This window comes from Oncorhynchus keta, chromosome 35 (genome assembly GCF_023373465.1).
Source record: "Oncorhynchus keta strain PuntledgeMale-10-30-2019 chromosome 35, Oket_V2, whole genome shotgun sequence".
Lineage (NCBI taxonomy): Eukaryota > Metazoa > Chordata > Actinopteri > Salmoniformes > Salmonidae > Oncorhynchus > Oncorhynchus keta.
In genome coordinates this window covers 57,970,510-57,988,810 of record NC_068455.1, presented here as the reverse complement: position 1 = coordinate 57,988,810, position 18,301 = coordinate 57,970,510, and the positions used below count along the sequence as shown (strand labels likewise).

General features: G+C 41.6%; 1 protein-coding gene across 1 annotated transcript; it reads left to right on the top strand.

The window, feature by feature from the left end:
• The first annotated feature begins 8,571 nt into the window (after positions 1–8,571).
• On the top strand, positions 8,572–11,051 carry LOC118369298 (alpha-2 adrenergic receptor-like). The gene has a single exon (XM_035753750.2). The coding sequence runs from the start codon at positions 8,888–8,890 to the stop codon at positions 10,184–10,186; it is 1,299 nt and encodes a 432-aa protein (XP_035609643.1). The 5' UTR covers positions 8,572–8,887; the 3' UTR covers positions 10,187–11,051.
• The last annotated feature ends 7,250 nt before the right edge of the window (positions 11,052–18,301 follow it).

Here is an 18,301-nt window from a genome sequence, read left to right as displayed (position 1 = left end):
CCTCCCTGACAAAGGCCCTTCTCCCCCGAAAAAGTTTTGGTGCCCTTCCCCAGATCTGTGCCTTGACACAATCTTGTCTCGGATCTCTAAGGACAATTCCTTCAACCTCATAGCTTGGTTTTTGCTCTGACATGCACTGTCGACTGTGGGTGTATGCCTTTCTTAAATCATGTCCAATCAATTGAATTTGCCACAGGTGGACTCCAATCAAGTTGTAAAAACATCTCAAAGATGATCAATGGAAACAGGATGCGCCTAAGCTAAATTTCGAGTCTCATACTGTAGCAAAGGGTCTGAATACTTATGGAAATAAGGTATTTCAATTTTTTATTTTTAATACATATGCATTAAAAAAAAATTACAAATGTTTTCCTTTTGTCATTATGGGGTATTGTGTGTAGGTTGATGAGGGAAAAAAAAAACATTAAATACATTTTGTTAGACCTACCTAAAATAAATAAAGGATTATTGGGATGGTGTAGGCTACATTCAATTGATTCATTAGACTTTTTCAAATGTAGATGTTCCAAAGGTCTGCTTGAAGCATGAGATGCTAAATGTGTTTATGTTAATTAACGGTCAATTACCGTGAGACCAGCAGTTATTTGAGTGACAATCACCGGCTGACAAAATGTCATGACTACCACAGCCCTAAGTGTCACAGGGTTTATGTTTATCTCAATACATTGGGTTCATAGGCAAAAGATGAATGTCACAGGGTGGATGTTGATGTCAATACATTGCGGTCAATGTGAAAACATACGAGTCGACCAATTTGATCTTATGTCAATAATTTCCAGTCAATGGGAAAATAGGACTACATAGGAAATAGGACAGTGTTGATGCTTATGTCAATAGGAAAAGATGAGTGTCACAGGGTTGATGCTTATGCCAATACATTGCATTCAATGGGGGAAGATTAGCATCACAATATGGACGCATAGAAAAAGGCATCACTGACATGACACCTTCCTCTCGCTCTCCGTCCCTCTCTCTCTTCTTTCTCCCTCCTCTCTCTCTTTCCCCCCTCCTTCCTTCAGTCTCTCCCTCCTCCCCCCTGCATTTTATCTCCCTCGCTCTAAAAATTAGGGGTTAAACAATGGTTCTTCTAAGATCCTCAAAATTCTTTGACGAACCTTAGGGTTCTTGGCACTGAAAATAGCCCCCAAAAGGTTCTTCCAAGAACCACATAGGATGTGTGGTTAATCGAGGAATCTCCTTAGTTGGTGGGTTCTTGCAGGAACCTAACTGTCCAACTGAAACATTTGGATTTGAATTTGAAAGGACAGCAGGTGCAGGCACTTAACTGTAAATTGTAAAGTTCTCCTCAATTTAAGGTAAGGTGTGTCTCTTATATGATCTAAATGTATATTGTTGTTTGATGATATCATCTATCTTTTAATATTTGTGCAAATCTTTCTAAAACAGAAAATGGACACAATTCAATGGATATCAATCAACAAATAGGTAAGAATATGTACTGTAGGCTATAAGAATATGTACTGTAGGCTATAAGAATATGTACTGTAGGCTATAAGAATATGTACTGTAGGCTATAAGAATATGTACTGTAGGCTATAAGAATATGTTGAAGGCTAGCTGTATTGGGTGCCGATGACTGAACTGCTCAATTCTGTGTCTGTGTCTGCATGTATGCAGATGATGAGGCATACAAAGGAATGTCTATTGGTATGTTATGCAGATCACACTTACCATCATCCTTCCTTAACTCTTCCATGAAAATCCCATGGACAAGGTACTGTTGAAGTCAGAAGTTTACATACACCTTAGCCAAATACATTTAAACTCAATTTTTCACATTTCCTGACATTTAATCCTAATAAAATGTCACAGTCTTAGGTCAGTTAGGATCACCACTTTATTTTAAGAATGTGAAATGTCGGAATAATAGTAGAGAGAATGATTTATTTCAGCTTTTATTTCTTTCATCGCATTCCCAGTGGGTCAGAAGTTTACATGCACTAAATTAGTATGTGGTAGCATTGCCTTCAAATTGTTTAACTTGGGTGTAACTGAGTTGGTGTAACTGAGTCAGGTTTGTAGGCCTCCTTGCTCGCACACGCTTTTTCAGTTCTGCCCACCAATTTTCTATAGGTTTGAGGTCAGGGCTTTGTGATGGCCACTCCAATACCTTGACTTTGTTGTCCTTAAGCTATTTTGCCACAACTTTGGAGGTATGCTTGGGGTCATTGTCCATTTGGAAGACCCATTTGCGACCAACCTTTAACTTCCTGACTGATGTCTTGAGATGTTGCTTAAAAATATCCACATAATTTTCCTTTCTCATGAAGCCATCTATTTTGTGAAGTGCACCAGTCTCTTCTGCAGCAAAGCACCCCCACAACATGATGCTGCCACCTTCATGCTTCACGGTTGGGATGGTGTTCTTCAGCTTGCAAGCCTCTCCCCTTTTCCTTCAAACATAACGATTGTCATTATGGCCAAACAGTTCTATTTTTGTTTCATCAGAACAGAGGACATTTCTTTAAAAAATACAATCTTTGTCCCCATGTGCAGTTGCAAATCGTAATATGGCTTTTTTATGTCGATTTTGGAGCAGTGGTTTCTTCCTTGCTGAGCTGCCTTTCAGGTTATGTCGATATAGGACTCGGTTTACTGTGGATATAGATACTTTTGTACCTGTTTCCTCCAGCATTTTCACAAGGTTCTTTGCTGTTGTTCTGGGATTGATTTTCACTTTTTACACATAATTACATTCATCTCTAGGAGACAGAACGTGTCTCCTTCCTGAGCGGTATGACGGCTACGTGGTCCCATGGTGTTTATACTTGCAAACTATTTTTTGTACAGATGAATGTGATACCTTCAGGCGTTGGGAAATTGCTCTGAAGAAGGAACCAGACTTGTGGAGTTCTGCTATTTTTTTTTCTGAGGTCTTGGCTGATTTCTTTGGTTTAAGAGGCACTGAGTTTGAAGGTAGGCCTTGAAAGAAATCCACAGGTACACCACCTCCAATAGCCTTTCAGAAGCTTCTAAAGCCGTGATATCATATTCTGGAATTATCCAAGCTGTTTAAAGGCACAGTCAACTTAGTGCGTGTAAACTTCTGACCCACTGGAATTGTGATGCAGTGAATTATAAGTGAAATAATCTGTCTGTAAACAATTGTTGGAAAAATTACTTGTGTCATGCACACCGTAGATGTCTTAACCGACTTGCCAAAACTATAGTTTGTTAACAAGAAATGTGTGGAGTGGTTGAAAAACAAGTTATAATGACTCCAACCTAAGTGTATGTAAACTTCTGACTTCAACTTTGTGTTTCAAAACCATCATCAAAACATTTTTTTTTCATTCATATTTACCACACAAGCCAAGGTGTGAATGCTGTTGTGTGCATGTTTTGTTAAACATCTGTATAATTACTACTTTTGGGATTCACAGACTTCACCCTCCCTACACCTCTGATGAATGTAACAGGAAACCTGTTCAATCACCATGCTCTGCAAAATCGTTCAGGCTATGAATACGGAGAACATCAACACATTAACATCAACAGCCAGAGGATATACCCATTGGACTTGGAGCTCTGCTGGGAGTTTACCTCACATTTACATTTTTTTTATTCTGCGTTGCAACTCAAATCTAAATAAACACTGACAACTAAAATATTGTGTTATGGTTATGCGTATTATTATGAATAATAGGGGGCAGAGGGAGTTAAAAAATGTACGCCAAAAGGTTTTTTCAAAAGGTTCTTCGAGGATCCATTAAGAGGGGTTCTTTGAAGAACTTACAGGGGTTCCTCCACAGTTTCAATTTGAAGAAACCCCTAAAGGATACTCCAAGAACCTTTTATTTTTAGAGTGCTCCTTCTTTCCCCCTCCCTCTGATCTATTTCTCTCCCTGTCCCTCCTCTCTCTCCCTCCTATTTCGCCCACCTCTCTCTCCCCTTTCTCACCTCCACAGACACGATATTGATGCATAAATATGCATCAAAGGGATTGGCGCACAAGTCAACACATCGCATTACAGGAAAATAAGTTTGTGATCGAGCAGCAATGGGTTAATTGGTGAAAGACTCAGACAGACAGACAGACACATCCACTAACAGACACACAGGCAGGCAGACATAAACTCACAGACAGAGAAACAGACAAGCAGAGAGGCAGGCAGGAAGACAAACTCTAAACTCAACCCTAAACCTTACCCTAGCTTTGGGGAAGGTTTAATCTTCCCAAATTATGCATATACATACTGGGTATATGACATTTGAAGACAATCGACACAAAAGCATTTTTGACGTCCATTGGACACAATGGTCTTGCAGTTATATAAACTCAGAGCCTTGTTATGAATTCCTGAATTAATTTTGAAGAGGATATTGATCAATTTGTTTGTAGATTTACTTGAAACTTGAAACTGTCTGCCTGCCTAACTGCCTGCCTGCCTTCAGGTCTATCTATCAGCCGGCCTGGCTGCCTGCAGTCTGTTTCTTTTTGTCTGTGTCTGCCTGTCTGTCTGTCAGTCTGCCTTTCTGTGGGAGAGAGGAGGGAGAAAGGAGGGAGAGGGAGACAGATGAGAGGAGGGGGAGGCAAGGAAAGAAAGAGGGAGGCAGAATGGAGGGGGAGGAGAGAGATAAAAGGGGGAGAGTGAGGGAAGGGGAGAGAGAAGGAGAGGGTGAAGGAGGGATGGGGAGAGAGTGGAGGAAGGGGAGATAGGAGGAAGGGGAGAGAGAGAGAGAGATAGAGAGAGAGAGAGAGAGAGAGAGAGAGAGAGAGAGAGAGAGAGAGAGAGAGAGAGAGAGAGAGAGAGAGAGAGAGAGAGAGAGAGAGGAGAGAAGGGGGAGAAAAGGACAGGATATCTGCAGGTTCCATCAAGTTAAATGTAAGACTTTTTAAGACCACTTCAAATACAATTTAATACCAATTTTGAGGCCTGCGTACACCACAAACCTGCTAATATTTCCATATTTTTTTAATGCAATCACCAATAGAAAAAATATGTAGGCTAATCATCTCCTAATGGCACGAATATCATAGACTAATATATTTGGTGCTAATTCACCAGCTGGGTAAGTGGAAACTCAAAACACAGTAGCTAGATCACAACCTCTAAATGTAATTTTCACTGGAAGTAGCCATGTTTTAATATAACAGTAAAGTAATTATGAATGTCCAATTATTTTGTTGCTATCATAGCCTAATACCCAATGAGACCGATGTTCTCGCAGAGGCTGATGCGCTTTCACTCGCTCCGTATCTCAAATTCATACACTCTAAAAAGAAATTGTTCCTGAAGTATTCGTTAGGGGTTGTACAAATCAGGGAACCCCTATATATGTTTTTTGAAGAACCCCTTTTAATGGATCCTCAAATAACCTTTTGACGAACCTTTTGGGGTAAATGTTTTAACTACACATAACAATAACCACAACAACACAATATTTTAGCTTTCAATGTTTATTTAGATTTTAGTGGCAGAGCAGAATAAAAAATAAAATACATGAGGTAAACTCCCAGCAGAGCTCCAAGTCCAATGGGTATATCCTCCGGCTTGTTGATGTGTTGATGTTCTCCGTATTCATAGCCAGAATGATTTTGCAGTGCATGGTGATGGAATAGGTTTCCTGTTATATTTATCAGAGGTGTAGGGAGGGTGAAGTCTGTGAATCCCAAAAATAGTAGTTATACAGATGATTAACCAAACATGCACACAACAGTATTCATACCTTCGTGTTTGTGGTAAATGCAAATGAAAAAAACTGTATTATGGACATACCTTGTCCATAATGGAGAGGCCTATGGGATATTTATTGAAGAGGTAAGGGAGGAGGATGGTAAATCTGATCTGCATAACATACCAATACCAATTGGCATAACTTTGTATGTCTCCTAATATAATATAATAATAATAATAATAATAATAATAATGTCTCCTCATCTGTATACCTGCAGACACAGACACAAAATTGAGCAGTTCAGTCATCTGCACCCAATACAGCTAGACTGCACCCAATACAGCTAGCCTGCACCCAATACAGCTAGCCTGCACCCAATACAGCTAGACTGCACCCAATACAGCTAGACTGCACCCAATACAGCTAGCCTGCACCCAATACAGCTAGACTGCACCCAATACAGCTAGCCTGCACCCAATACAGCTAGCCTGCACCCAATACAGCTAGCCTGCAGCCAATACAGCTAGACTGCAGCCAATACAGCTAACATATTCTTATAGCCTACAGCACATAATTATTACCTCTTTGTTGATTGATATCCATTGAATTGTATCAATTTTCTCTTTTAGAAAGATTTGCACAAATATGAAAAGATAGATGATATCATCAGAAAACAATATTAATGTAGATCATACAAGGGACAAACTGTCACGCCCTGACCTTAGAGAGCCTTGTTTATTCTCTATTTGGTTAGGGAGGGGGTGACTTGGGTGGGCAATAATCTATGTTTCGTTTTCTTTGTTGGCCTAGTATGGTTCCCAATCAGAGGCAGCTGTTTATCATGGTCTATGATTGGGGATCATACTTAGGCAGCCCTTTTTCCCACCTTGGATTGTGGGATCTTGTTTTTGCATAGTTGCTGTCTAGCCCTGCAGAACGATACGTTCGGTTTTGTATTTTGTTGTTTTGTCTGAGTTCAGTATTAAAAATCATGAACACTTTCCATGCTGCGCTTTGGTCTCATTCATCTAACGATGGACGTAACACAAACCTTACCTTAAATTGAAGAGATCTTTAAATGTTTCAGTTAAGTGCCGGCACCTGCTGTCCTTTCAAATCCAAATGTTTCAGTTGGGCAGTTAGGTTTCTGCAAGAACCCCCACCAACTAAGGAGGCTCCTTGATGAACCCCACCTCCTATGGGGTTCTTGGAAGGACCTGTTGGGGGCAATTTTCAGTGCCAAGAACCTTAAGGTTCTTCAAAGAACTTTGAGGATCTTAGAAGAACCCTAATGTTTAAAGTGTATCAATATCTGGGTTGTAAAATAGACAGCTGAGAAATAAAAAATATATTCCTGCACACAGCTGATTATGAAGATAATGCACTTTGCTGTTTGAACAAATCATTTAATAGCTAAATAGTTAACTAGCTAGCTAACGAGTGCGCTAACTAGCCAAGCTACAAGCAATGCTTCGAATTGGCTATCTATTTTGTAGCCTACCTTACTTCCTGTGCTCTCTCATCTGGCAATGTCTGGCTTGCAGTGGCACACGCACATCACACACACACAAAGAGTCTTAGGCTACACGTGGAGTTCTCAAGTATCTTGAAAATGTGCCTCAGGAGTAGGTTATCATTTGATGTTTTTTATTTTATTTGTATTTTTACAGATTTTGCCATGGTGGCAACAATTAAGCAGCTGCACAACATAGCGGAAACACTGAAGTCATCTCCGGGTGCATTTTTTAAGACCATTGAAAACTGAATTTAAGACAATTTAAAACGTTTTAAGGACACACTGGCACCCTGGGGGAAAGGAGGAAAAGAGAATGGAAGGGGGAGGAGAAAGAGAGAGAAAGAAAGAAGAGGGAGAGTGAAGGAGGGAGGGGGAGAGAGAGGAAGGAGGGGAGAGAGCCAACATACAGACAGGTGGGAATAGGAGAGAGATGAGAGGAGGAGGAGGCAGGGAAAGAAGGAGGGGGGGAGAATGGAGGAAGGAGGAGGTAGAGAGAGAACGGGACAGTGAGGGAAGGGAGGGAGGAGGGAGAGGTGAAGGAGGGAGAGGGGAAAGGGAGAAAGAGAGAAGGGGAAGAGTAAGGGAGGGGTGAGAGGTGAGAGAGAGGTGGAGAGGGTGAGGGAGAGGAGAATGAGGGAGGTAACGAGGAGGTAGAGGAAGATAGAGAGAGAGAAACATGGGATAAATGAGAAAACGTCAACCCTCTGACACTCATCTTTTCCCATTGACTGCAAGGTACTGAGAAAAGCGTCAACCCTGTGAAACTAATCTTTTCCCATTGACTGCAATATATTGAGAAAAACATCAACCCTGCAACACTCACTTTTTCCCATCGACTGATAACATTTGACATTTTTTGCATAAACGTGCCAGGATGACGTTTTCCTATGACATCATGTCGATGTCAGCTTGGCTGATGAACTCAAAACACCCAAAGAGCGGAATAAAAAAAACACGTGCATTTGATTCCAGCTTCATCACTGGCATTTTTCATGTTTTAGCCTGTTTTTTTGTAATATGTAAAGGAGTGATTATAATAATCAGTTACAATATATATTTCAGGTGACAATAGATGTGTTCGCAAATAAAATGTTCTCCCTCGTTTCATAATTACCTTCATTTGAGTTCCGTTATCTAGCGTATTGGCATAAGTTATAATTAATACATCATATGTCAGACGACTTATTTCAATATAGCCTAGTCGTCTTTCACAAAATAGCTTATTGAACTGATATAACAAATACAAAAGTATTGCATACTGTAATTCAATGAGGTAACAGTTACCAAGAAAATCATGCACTGTGTTGGGGCGGGGCAGAAATCAGTTAGTTGTAAGTGAACAACACATGGGCACTGACTGAGACAGCGTTCTGATGTCGCGGAGCGCTGAGAGGGAGGCAGCAGCGGATGGAGAAGGGTTGCCTGTCATGCTATAACGGTGTGCATGTACAAGGCAAGGTGGCATCTTCGTTTAGTCAATTAACCAGATATATGTTTGGTGATTTTCTCTTTGAAGAAGTTTTATTTGGCATCTAATTCAGGAGATGGCATTTAATCCATTCCTTCACCATTGTGCGCATTTTCATTTAGGCAATGTCAATACTGCCTATTTATCTTGGACCTGATATTTTCTGATGGACTCTATATGCATAAAATGACTACTTCTCCTTGAATCGACCATTCTGGAATAACACTAACCACATAGACGGGATGGGATCGTTTAATTCAAGCGGAGTTGACGCGTTCCCAGTTTTCAATTTAAATTCCTCATCAGAAAGTCCATATACTTTGGCTACTATAGCGAGTCTTGCAGCACTTGTAAGTTGTCTTATTTTGTTTACAGTGGTCGGTAACGTCCTGGTTGTAATTGCGGTGTTAACAAGCCGGGCACTGAAAGCACCCCAGAACCTGTTTTTGGTTTCCTTAGCCACAGCAGACATCCTGGTCGCCACTTTGGTGATGCCTTTTTCTCTGGCAAACGAACTTATGGGCTATTGGTATTTCGGGAAAGTTTGGTGTGGAATTTACCTTGCTTTAGATGTCTTATTTTGCACTTCGTCCATTGTCCATCTGTGTGCAATCAGTTTGGACCGTTACTGGTCCGTTACGCAAGCTGTTGAATACAATCTCAAACGGACTCCTAAGCGAGTGAAATGTATTATCGTCATTGTATGGCTTATATCTGCGATGATATCTTCTCCTCCGTTAATATCAATAGACAAGAACAATGATAACTCTCAGTACCCAGGATGTGAGCTGAACAATGACACTTGGTACATCCTTTCCTCTAGCATTGCGTCATTCTTTGCTCCTTGCCTAATCATGATATTAGTATATATTAGAATATACCAAGTGGCCAAGACAAGGACCAGGGGCATGTCAGAGAAAAAACATGGTCCTGGTGAACCTACAATGACTGAGAATGGGTTAAGCAAAGCCACCTCGTGCAAAATCAACGGGGACAAAGAGAACGGGCACTGGCAGTGCCCTTCCACACCCACCAGCATGAGGACAACAGGGGTCCAAGACGAGGTGGACCTGGAGGAGAGCTCCTCCTCAGAGGGCAAAGGTCACCCCAAACCTCAGGACCTGAACCATAAGAGGGCCAAGAGAGCCAGCCGGAAGAACAGCGCCATCTCCAAACACTCGAGCCGAATCTCCAGAGCCAGCAACAAATCCATGGACCTGTTCGCCTCCAGGAGGAAGAAGAGGAGGAGGAGCTCTGCGTCCAGGAAAAAGGTATCCCAGGCCAGGGAGAAGAGATTCACCTTTGTGCTGGCGGTGGTCATGGGAGTGTTTGTGGTGTGCTGGTTCCCATTCTTCTTCAGCTACTGCCTGCACGGAGTGTGCGGGGACCCCTGTAAGATCCCCGATCCCCTCTTTAAGTTCTTCTTCTGGATCGGTTACTGTAACAGCTCCCTCAACCCCGCCATCTACACTATCTTCAACCAGGATTTCCGGCGCGCCTTTCAGAAAATCCTTTGCAAGTCTTGGAAAAAATCCTTCTAGATATGTAATAACAAGAGGGACAAGCCAGGACTAAATATCCCTTGAGGTGACAATGTCAATAGCATAAACGTATGACATTTACCATGGAATATCAATGTGAAAGCAGACATTTTTCTTTATTTGTCCCATGGAACAATGCAATGTGCATACTGTACTTACAGTGGACAGACACATTGTCATGCTGTAACTCAATTGAGTCAGAGCATAATACTGAACTACGTCTTCATATCCCCTCACAGGCAACTCTCTAGTGCTTTTAACCTATTTGTTTCTCTTACCGGCCTTCATATTTTCCATCCACGTTTAGTGTGTGCTTAGTGGTTCCCAGAATTAGATGTACTGAAGTGTGTCGCAAGGCTTTAGCTCAATGTCATGTTAGATATCCAGTACTCCTGAGTCCTTTACAAACAAAGTGACAGCAGGTAGCATTTCCAGGTTGATCATGCTAATGCAAAAAACACAGGGGAGCTAGCCTGGCGCATCTGCAGTTTAATCCAAAATACTGCATGTTTTCATGGGTAATGCTTTCCCTACAGATTACAAGTGGTTGAGGTGTTGAGGGGTGACTATACCAGGGCTGTCCAACCCTGTTCCTGGATAACTACCCCTTGCTTTGTTTTTTTTTGCTCCAAGCCCAGTTGTAACTAACCTGATTCATTTTTTATCAACAAGCTAATTATTAGAATCAGGTGTGCTACAGTAGATTAGGGTTGAAGCGAAAATCTACAGGATGGTAGCTCTCCAGGTACAGGTTTGGAGAGCCCTGCTCTATACATTTTTAAAATATGGGCTACGGTTGGACCTGTTATTTATACGTAATAGTAAGAAAGCCTCTTTATTTTTCACCTTGGATGCTGACTAATAAATATTTAAGAATAAAACATAAAGTGTTTATTTTAATACACTACCTCCCTTGTGGACTGTTTCTGTGTAATTATTTAGCATATTTTGTATTTTTTTTGGTGCAAATGGTGCAGTTTCGTATGCTTAAAGTAGTGGGCTGTCATGCAAAATAAACGCAGAAGAAATATTATGTAACCTCTATTGTAATGTTAGAGTTCTGACATATACACAGTGGAGCACTCTGACAAGGATGCACATGGTGCTTTTGCTTGAGTGATTAAGGGATTTGGAGATAGTCTGCACTGCCACCACCAATCACTGTCCAAAGTGCACTCTCTAAGATGTCAGGCAACCCATTTGTCCCTCAGATGGTATTTCAAACAGGACTTTTCACGTTTTAAACATGTCAAAGGAACAGCTCAAGGACAACCATGCATTTACTCAGTCATTTTTATTTATAGACAATCATTTGGGCATTGTCAAATTATTTCAAATTCATGTCAAATATAGTTAGGGAATGCCAAAGGGTAAATTGTTCAAATATCCCCGCAGAAGCTTCCTGGAAAAATATAATCTGTAGCTACTTAGCTGCCTAAATATTTTCTTCAATGGGAAGCAATTCCATTGTGACAATCCTGATCAAGACTATCTATCACGTCCGAAATCCCACCCATCCCACTGACTGGCTTGGAGTTGTTCTCACCATGGCTGCGTACCGATTATCCACCCTTTTCCCAAATTGTGCTCTTGCACACTTCCAGTCATACAGTAGATCTACAATCCATTGTAGCGAGTGTGCGAGTGCACAATTTGGGAGAAGTGTGGAGAATTGGGATGCTACCTATGTTTTCCTTTATCAATCCATAACATTCAGATTAGTATCCTTTCACAAAGGGAATGAAACAAGAACGTATTCAAGAGTATTGTGACACAGCCTGTTTGTTTTACTAAGTAGCCCCAAAGATCCCTGGTAAGTTTATTGGCAACACTTTCTGAATTTAACTGTGAAATTGATCAAAGCTGCAGTGATGGGTTCAACCAAAGGATTTGTCCTCCTGGCAAAGACTGGCCATGTCAGTACCAGGGTGTACAGTATGTGACCTTTCAGCACAAAAAGGTTTGGTGTCACTTGTGGCTGAGAGGAGATAAGCCAATATTCCCCACCGCCTCTTTCATCAGCGAGGTGAAACTGAATCCAACTAACTCTTGTTGTGGATCTTTACTCCATGTTAAACTGCTTCTGTGTTTTTGGGGTGCCAATGTAAATGCGCTTTGAAATGGTCTACATCTTTTGTGTTTGTTCCAGTTACCATATGCTGCTGATATAGTGTAATAGTACATGTCAACATGTGTAGACATAGACGTTTCAAGGGTTGCTTTGTTTATGAGCAGTAAAAAAAAAAACAGTTACATAGATGATGTTGATATACTGTAGGCATTTTAAAGGAATTATGTTAGCCCTTTAACATCATTTCCTTTTGTAGATTTTCCATTTTGATCAGTCTAGCAGTGTGAGTGCAGAGGACACATTGACTTCCTGTGTAAAGGATGGGTTTCCCCACATAACCACGAGGGAAGCTACTAGGCAACATGCCCATCTGTGATGCAGAGGACTGTTACAAGGGAGTACAACCAACAGCATGCACCCAGTTCAGTTCCTGTTTGATCTCTAATGCATTAGAAAACCTGCTTTGTCATTGCATCTCACTCTGTCAAATACCAAAGTGCAATTTAATGTTCCACTGGTGTCAGAGCTCAGAGTAAACAGTTATTCAATCGCTTGCTTTATAAAGGTCAGACAGATTTTTATTTCAATGCCAATTTATTGGTTATATTTGGGTAGTACTAACATTGTGTCAAATAAAAAGGAGAACGCACTTAAAACACGGGACCGAGACAGTGTGACTTAAATTATTTGTGATTCACCCTGAGTGAATTTGACATTACGAGACTTTGGGACTATACGGTTCTATCTGTGCAAAGCTTCGTTCTGAGATATTTAGCATTAAGGTTTTCACATCCTGGACCTCAGAACCATTTTTATAGTGAATTCTTCTTTCATAACCCATTAAGGTCCTAGCCTTAAAAGATACCTAAAGGGCAGAGCACCAAAATCCTAAAACATTTGCAAATATTATTTTAAGGGGGTGCAATTACAAATAGAACAAAGGTTCTATCAGTCACAGAATGTTACCATTATTTAAATTTAAATAGAAAAGTACATAAAAGTACATACTAATAAAGATAAAGAGAATATGTCTTTCCAATCACATCATCAAATATATAAATTAATGTTCATTTGTTAAAGTAGCAATATGTAACTTTTTGGGCGACCTGACCAAATGCACATTGATTTATAACTCACATTTCTATCATTCTAATTCAAAGCAAGTCTAAGAACGGGTAGATCTGATGGATGTGCTCTATTTCTATGCTTCCCATTTTTAAGTATTGCTGAGTTTGGTTCACAGCGGTTTAGATGGTACAATGATTCTCTACACTGTACCATTTTATTTTGTCCCATAAACAGAAATTAGGCTAACAATTAGAGTTTTAGCAACCAGGAAATGGCAAGCGATTTCTGCATTGTGCAGCTTAAAAAAAGTGATATTTCCCTAAAATGACAAATACACTATATCCTATGGATAACTAAAAGGTTTAGCTCTGGATGAGTAAACTGATATATTTGTCTGGTCTCTGACACTCAAAGTCCGGAAACTCCTAGCCAGTTATCAATAAAATGTGGTAAGTTTGTAATTTTTGTGAAATACCCCTTCCATTGAGGTTTTCGCAGTACAAGACAAAAAACAGCAACACCTCTAAGGCACCTGTATTTATTTGTTTTTACCATAAACAGCTTAAGATATGGCCATTCTTCTGAAAAAGTGTTGGAAAAAATGTAAGTAATTTAAAGAGGACCAGAACCTATGATATGAATAATCAAGGATTTGAGACTATAAGGTTCCTGCAAAATGCATAGTTTTGAGATGAAAAGTCCCAGATCTAAGAACTGTTTTGTGACGTCTTCCTCTTTCATGACTCAATAAGTATATGACCTTAAATACAATTATTTTTTATGCACAACCCAGCATTGTGTAATTGGATTGCAAATAGAACATTATAGGTCCAAGTTAAAAGGTGTTTGCGCAGACGGAACTTTGAGATTGTAAAAATAAATGTAGAGCGAAAACTGATTTACAACGGTGTCGTTTAATATCCATAAACCACCGTCAACAGAACAATACAATAAATGGGTCCAACAAAACCCGGGTAAATACCAACATACCGAGCATAAGCACTACAAGAAACAATTACCGACAAGGACATGAGGGGTAACAGAGGGTTAAACACACAACATGTAATGGAATTGGATCCAGGTGTGATGGAAGACAAGACAAAAGCAATGGGAAATGAAAAGTGGATCAGCGATGGCGAGAAGGTCGGTGACTTCGACCGCTGAACGCCGCCCGAACAAGGGGAGGGTTCAACTTCGGCGGAAGTCGTGACATACAACCTGTAATTTAAATGGATTTTTATTTGGATTTCATGCAATGGACATACACAAAATAGTTCAAATCGGTGAAGGAAAAGTGGTGCGTGGGTATGTATTCACCCCCTTTGCTATGAAGCCCCTAAATAAGACCTGGTGCAACCAATTACCTTCAGAAGTCACATAATGAGTTAAATAAAGTCCACCTGTGTGCAATCTATGTGTCACAATATCTGTCACATGATCTCAGTATATATACACCTGATAGGCCCCAGAGTCTGCAACACCACTAAGCAAGTGGCACCACCAAGCAAGCGGCACCATGAAGTCCAAGGAGCTCTCCAAACAGGTCAGGGACAACGTTGTGGAGAAGTACAGATCAGGGTTGGGTAATAAAAAAATATCAGAAACTTTGAACATCCCACGAAGCACCATTAAATCCATTATTAAAATGTTTTAAGAATATGGCACCACAACAAACCTGCCAAGAGAGGGCCGCCCACCAAAACCCACGGACCAGGCAAGGAGGGCATTATTCAGAGGCAACAAAGAGACCAAAGATAATCCTGAAGGAGCTGCAAAGCCGCACAGTGTAGATTGAAGTATCTGTCCATAGGACCACTTTAAGTTGTACACTCCACAGAGCTGGGCTTTATGGAAGAGTGGACAGAAAAAAGCCATTGCTTAAAGAAAAAAATAAGGTACTCTGGTCAGATGAGACTAAGAGCTTTTTGGCCATCAAAGAAAATGCTATGTCTGACGCAAACCCAACACCTCTCATTACCCCGAGAACACCACCCCCAAAGTGAAGCATGGTGGTGGCAGAATCATGCTGTGGGGATGTGGGAAACTGTTCAGAATTGAAGGAATGATGGATGGCACTAAATACAGGGAATTTCCTTAAAATTGCTGTACATCAGCGGAACCCATCCAACTTTTATCTATTATTTTTGATTTCACCTTTATTTAACCAGGTAAGCCAGTTGAGAACAACTTCTCATTTACAACTGTGACCTGGCCAAGATAAAGCAAAGCAGTGCGACAAAAACAACACAGAGTTACACATAAACAAACGTACAGTCAATAACACAAAAGAAAAGAAAAATAGAAAAATCTATGTACAGTGTGTGCAAATGTGGAAGAGTAGGGAGGTAGGTAGGTAATAAATAGGTCCTAGAGGCAAAAATAATTTCAATTTAGCATTAATACGGGAGGGATAGATGTGCAGATGATGATGTAAGTAGAGATACTGTGGTGCAAAAGAGCAAGAGGGTAAGTAATAATATGGGGAGGAGGTAGTCGGGTGTGCTATTTACAGATTGGCTGTGTACAGGTACAGTGATCGGTAAGCTGCTCTGACAGCTGATGCTTAAAGTTAGAGAGGGAGATATAAGACTCCAGCTTCAGAGAATTTTGCAATTCGTTCCAGTCATTGGCAGCAGAGAACTGAAAGGAAAGGCAGACAAAGGAAGTGTTGGCTTTGAGGATGACCAGTGCAATATACCTGCTGGAGCGAGTGCTATGGGTGGGTGTTGCTATGGTGATCAGTGAGCTGAGATAAGGGGGGGCTTTACCTATCAAAGACTTATAGATGACCTGAAGGCGACAGATATGTAGTGAGGGCCAGCCACCGAGAGCATACAGGTCGCAGTGGTGGGTAGCATATGGGGCTTAGGTGATAAAACGGATGGCACTGTGATAGACTACATCCAGTTTGCTGAGTGTTTGGGGGCTATTTTGTAAATGACATCGCCGAAGTCAAGGATCGGTAGGATAGTCAGTTTTACGAGAGTTTGTTTGGCAGCATGAGTGAAGGAGGCTTTGTTGTGAAAAAGGAAGCCGATTCTAGATGTATTATTGGATTGGAGATTCTTAATGTGAGTCTGGAAAGAGAGTTTACAGTCTAACCAGACACCTAGATATTTGTAGTTGTCCACATATTCTAGGTAAGAACCATCCAAAGTAGTGATGCTAGTCGGGCGGGAGGGTGCGGGCAGCAATCGGTTGAAGAGCGTGCACTTAGTTTTACTAGCATTTAAAAGCAGTTGGAGGCCACGTAAGGAGTGTTGTATGGTGTTGAAGCTCATTTGGAGGTTTGTTAGCACAGGGTCCAAAGAAGGGCCAGATGTATACAGAATGGTGTCATCTGCGTAGAGGTGGATCAGAGAATCACCAGCAGCAAGAGCGACATCATTGATATATACAGAGAAAAGAGTCGGCCCGAGAATTGAACCCTGTGGCACCCCCATAGAGACTGCCAGAGGTCCGGACAACAGGCCCTCCGTTTTGACACACTAAATCTATCTGGGAGATAGTTGGTGAACCAGGCGAGGCAGTCATTTGAGAAGCCACGGCTATTGAGTCTGTCGATGAGAATGCAGTGATTGACAGACTCTAAAGTCTTGGCCAGGTCGATGAAGACAGTTGCACAGTGCTGTCTTTTATCGATGGTGGTTATGATATTGTTTAGGACCTTGAGCGTGGCTAAGGTGCACACATGACAAGCTCGGAAACCAGATGGCATAGTGGAGAAGGTATGGTGGGATTCGAAATGGTCGGTGATCCAATTATTAACATGGCTTTCGAAGATTTTAGAAAGGCAGGGCAGGATGGATATAAACTCAGCAAAAAAAGAAACGTCCTCTCACTGTCAATTGAGTTTATTTTCAGCAAACTTAACGTGTAAATATTTGTATGAACATAACAAGATTCAACATTAGACATAAACAGAACAAGTTCCACAGACATGTGATTAACATAAATTGAATAATGTGTCCCTGAACAAAGGAGGGGGGGATCAAAATCAAAAGTAACACTCAGTATCTTTTGTGGCCACCAGCTGCATTAAGTACTGCAGTGCATCTCCTCCTCATGGACAGCACCACATTTGCCAGTTCTTGCTGTGAGATGTTACCTCACTCTTCCACCAAGGCACCTGCAAGCTCCCAGACATTTTGGGGGGGAATGGCCCTAGCCCGCATCCTCCGATCCAACAGGTTCCAGATGGGATTGAGATCCAGGCTCTTCGCTGGCCATGGCAGAACACTGACATTCCTGTCTTGCAGAAAATCACGCACAGAACGAACAGTATGGCTGGTGGCATTGTCATGCTGGAGGGTCATGTCAGGATGAGCCTGCAGGAAGGGTACAACATGAGGGAGGAGGTTGTCTTCGCTGTAAAACAAGGTGTTGAGATTGCCTGCAATGACAACAAGCTCAGTCCGATGATGCTGTGACACACCGCCCCAGACCATGACGGACCCTCCACCTCCAAATCGATCCAGCTCCAGAGTACAGGCCTCGGTGTAACGCTCATTCCTTCCACGATAAACGCGAATCCGACCATCACCCCTGGTGAGACAAAACCGCAACTCGTCAGTGAAGAGCACTTTTTGCCAGTCCTGTCTGGTCCAGCGACTGTGGGTTTGTGCCCATAGGCGATGTTGTTGCTGGTGATGTCTGGTGAGGACCTGCCTTACAACAGGCCTACAAGCCCTCAGTCCAGCCTCTCTCAGCCTATTGCGGACAGTCTAAGCACTGGAGGGATTGTGCATTCCTGGTGTAACTTGGGCAGCTGTTGTTGTCATCCTGTACCTGTTGTGATGTTTGGACATACTGATCCTGTGCAGGTGTTGTTACACGTGGTCTGCCACTGCGAGGATGATCAGCTGTCCATCCTGTCTCCCTGTAGCGCTGTCTTAGGCATCTCACAGTACAGACATTGCAATTTATTGCCCTAGCCACATCTGTAGTCCTCATGCCTCCTTGCAGCATGCCTAAGG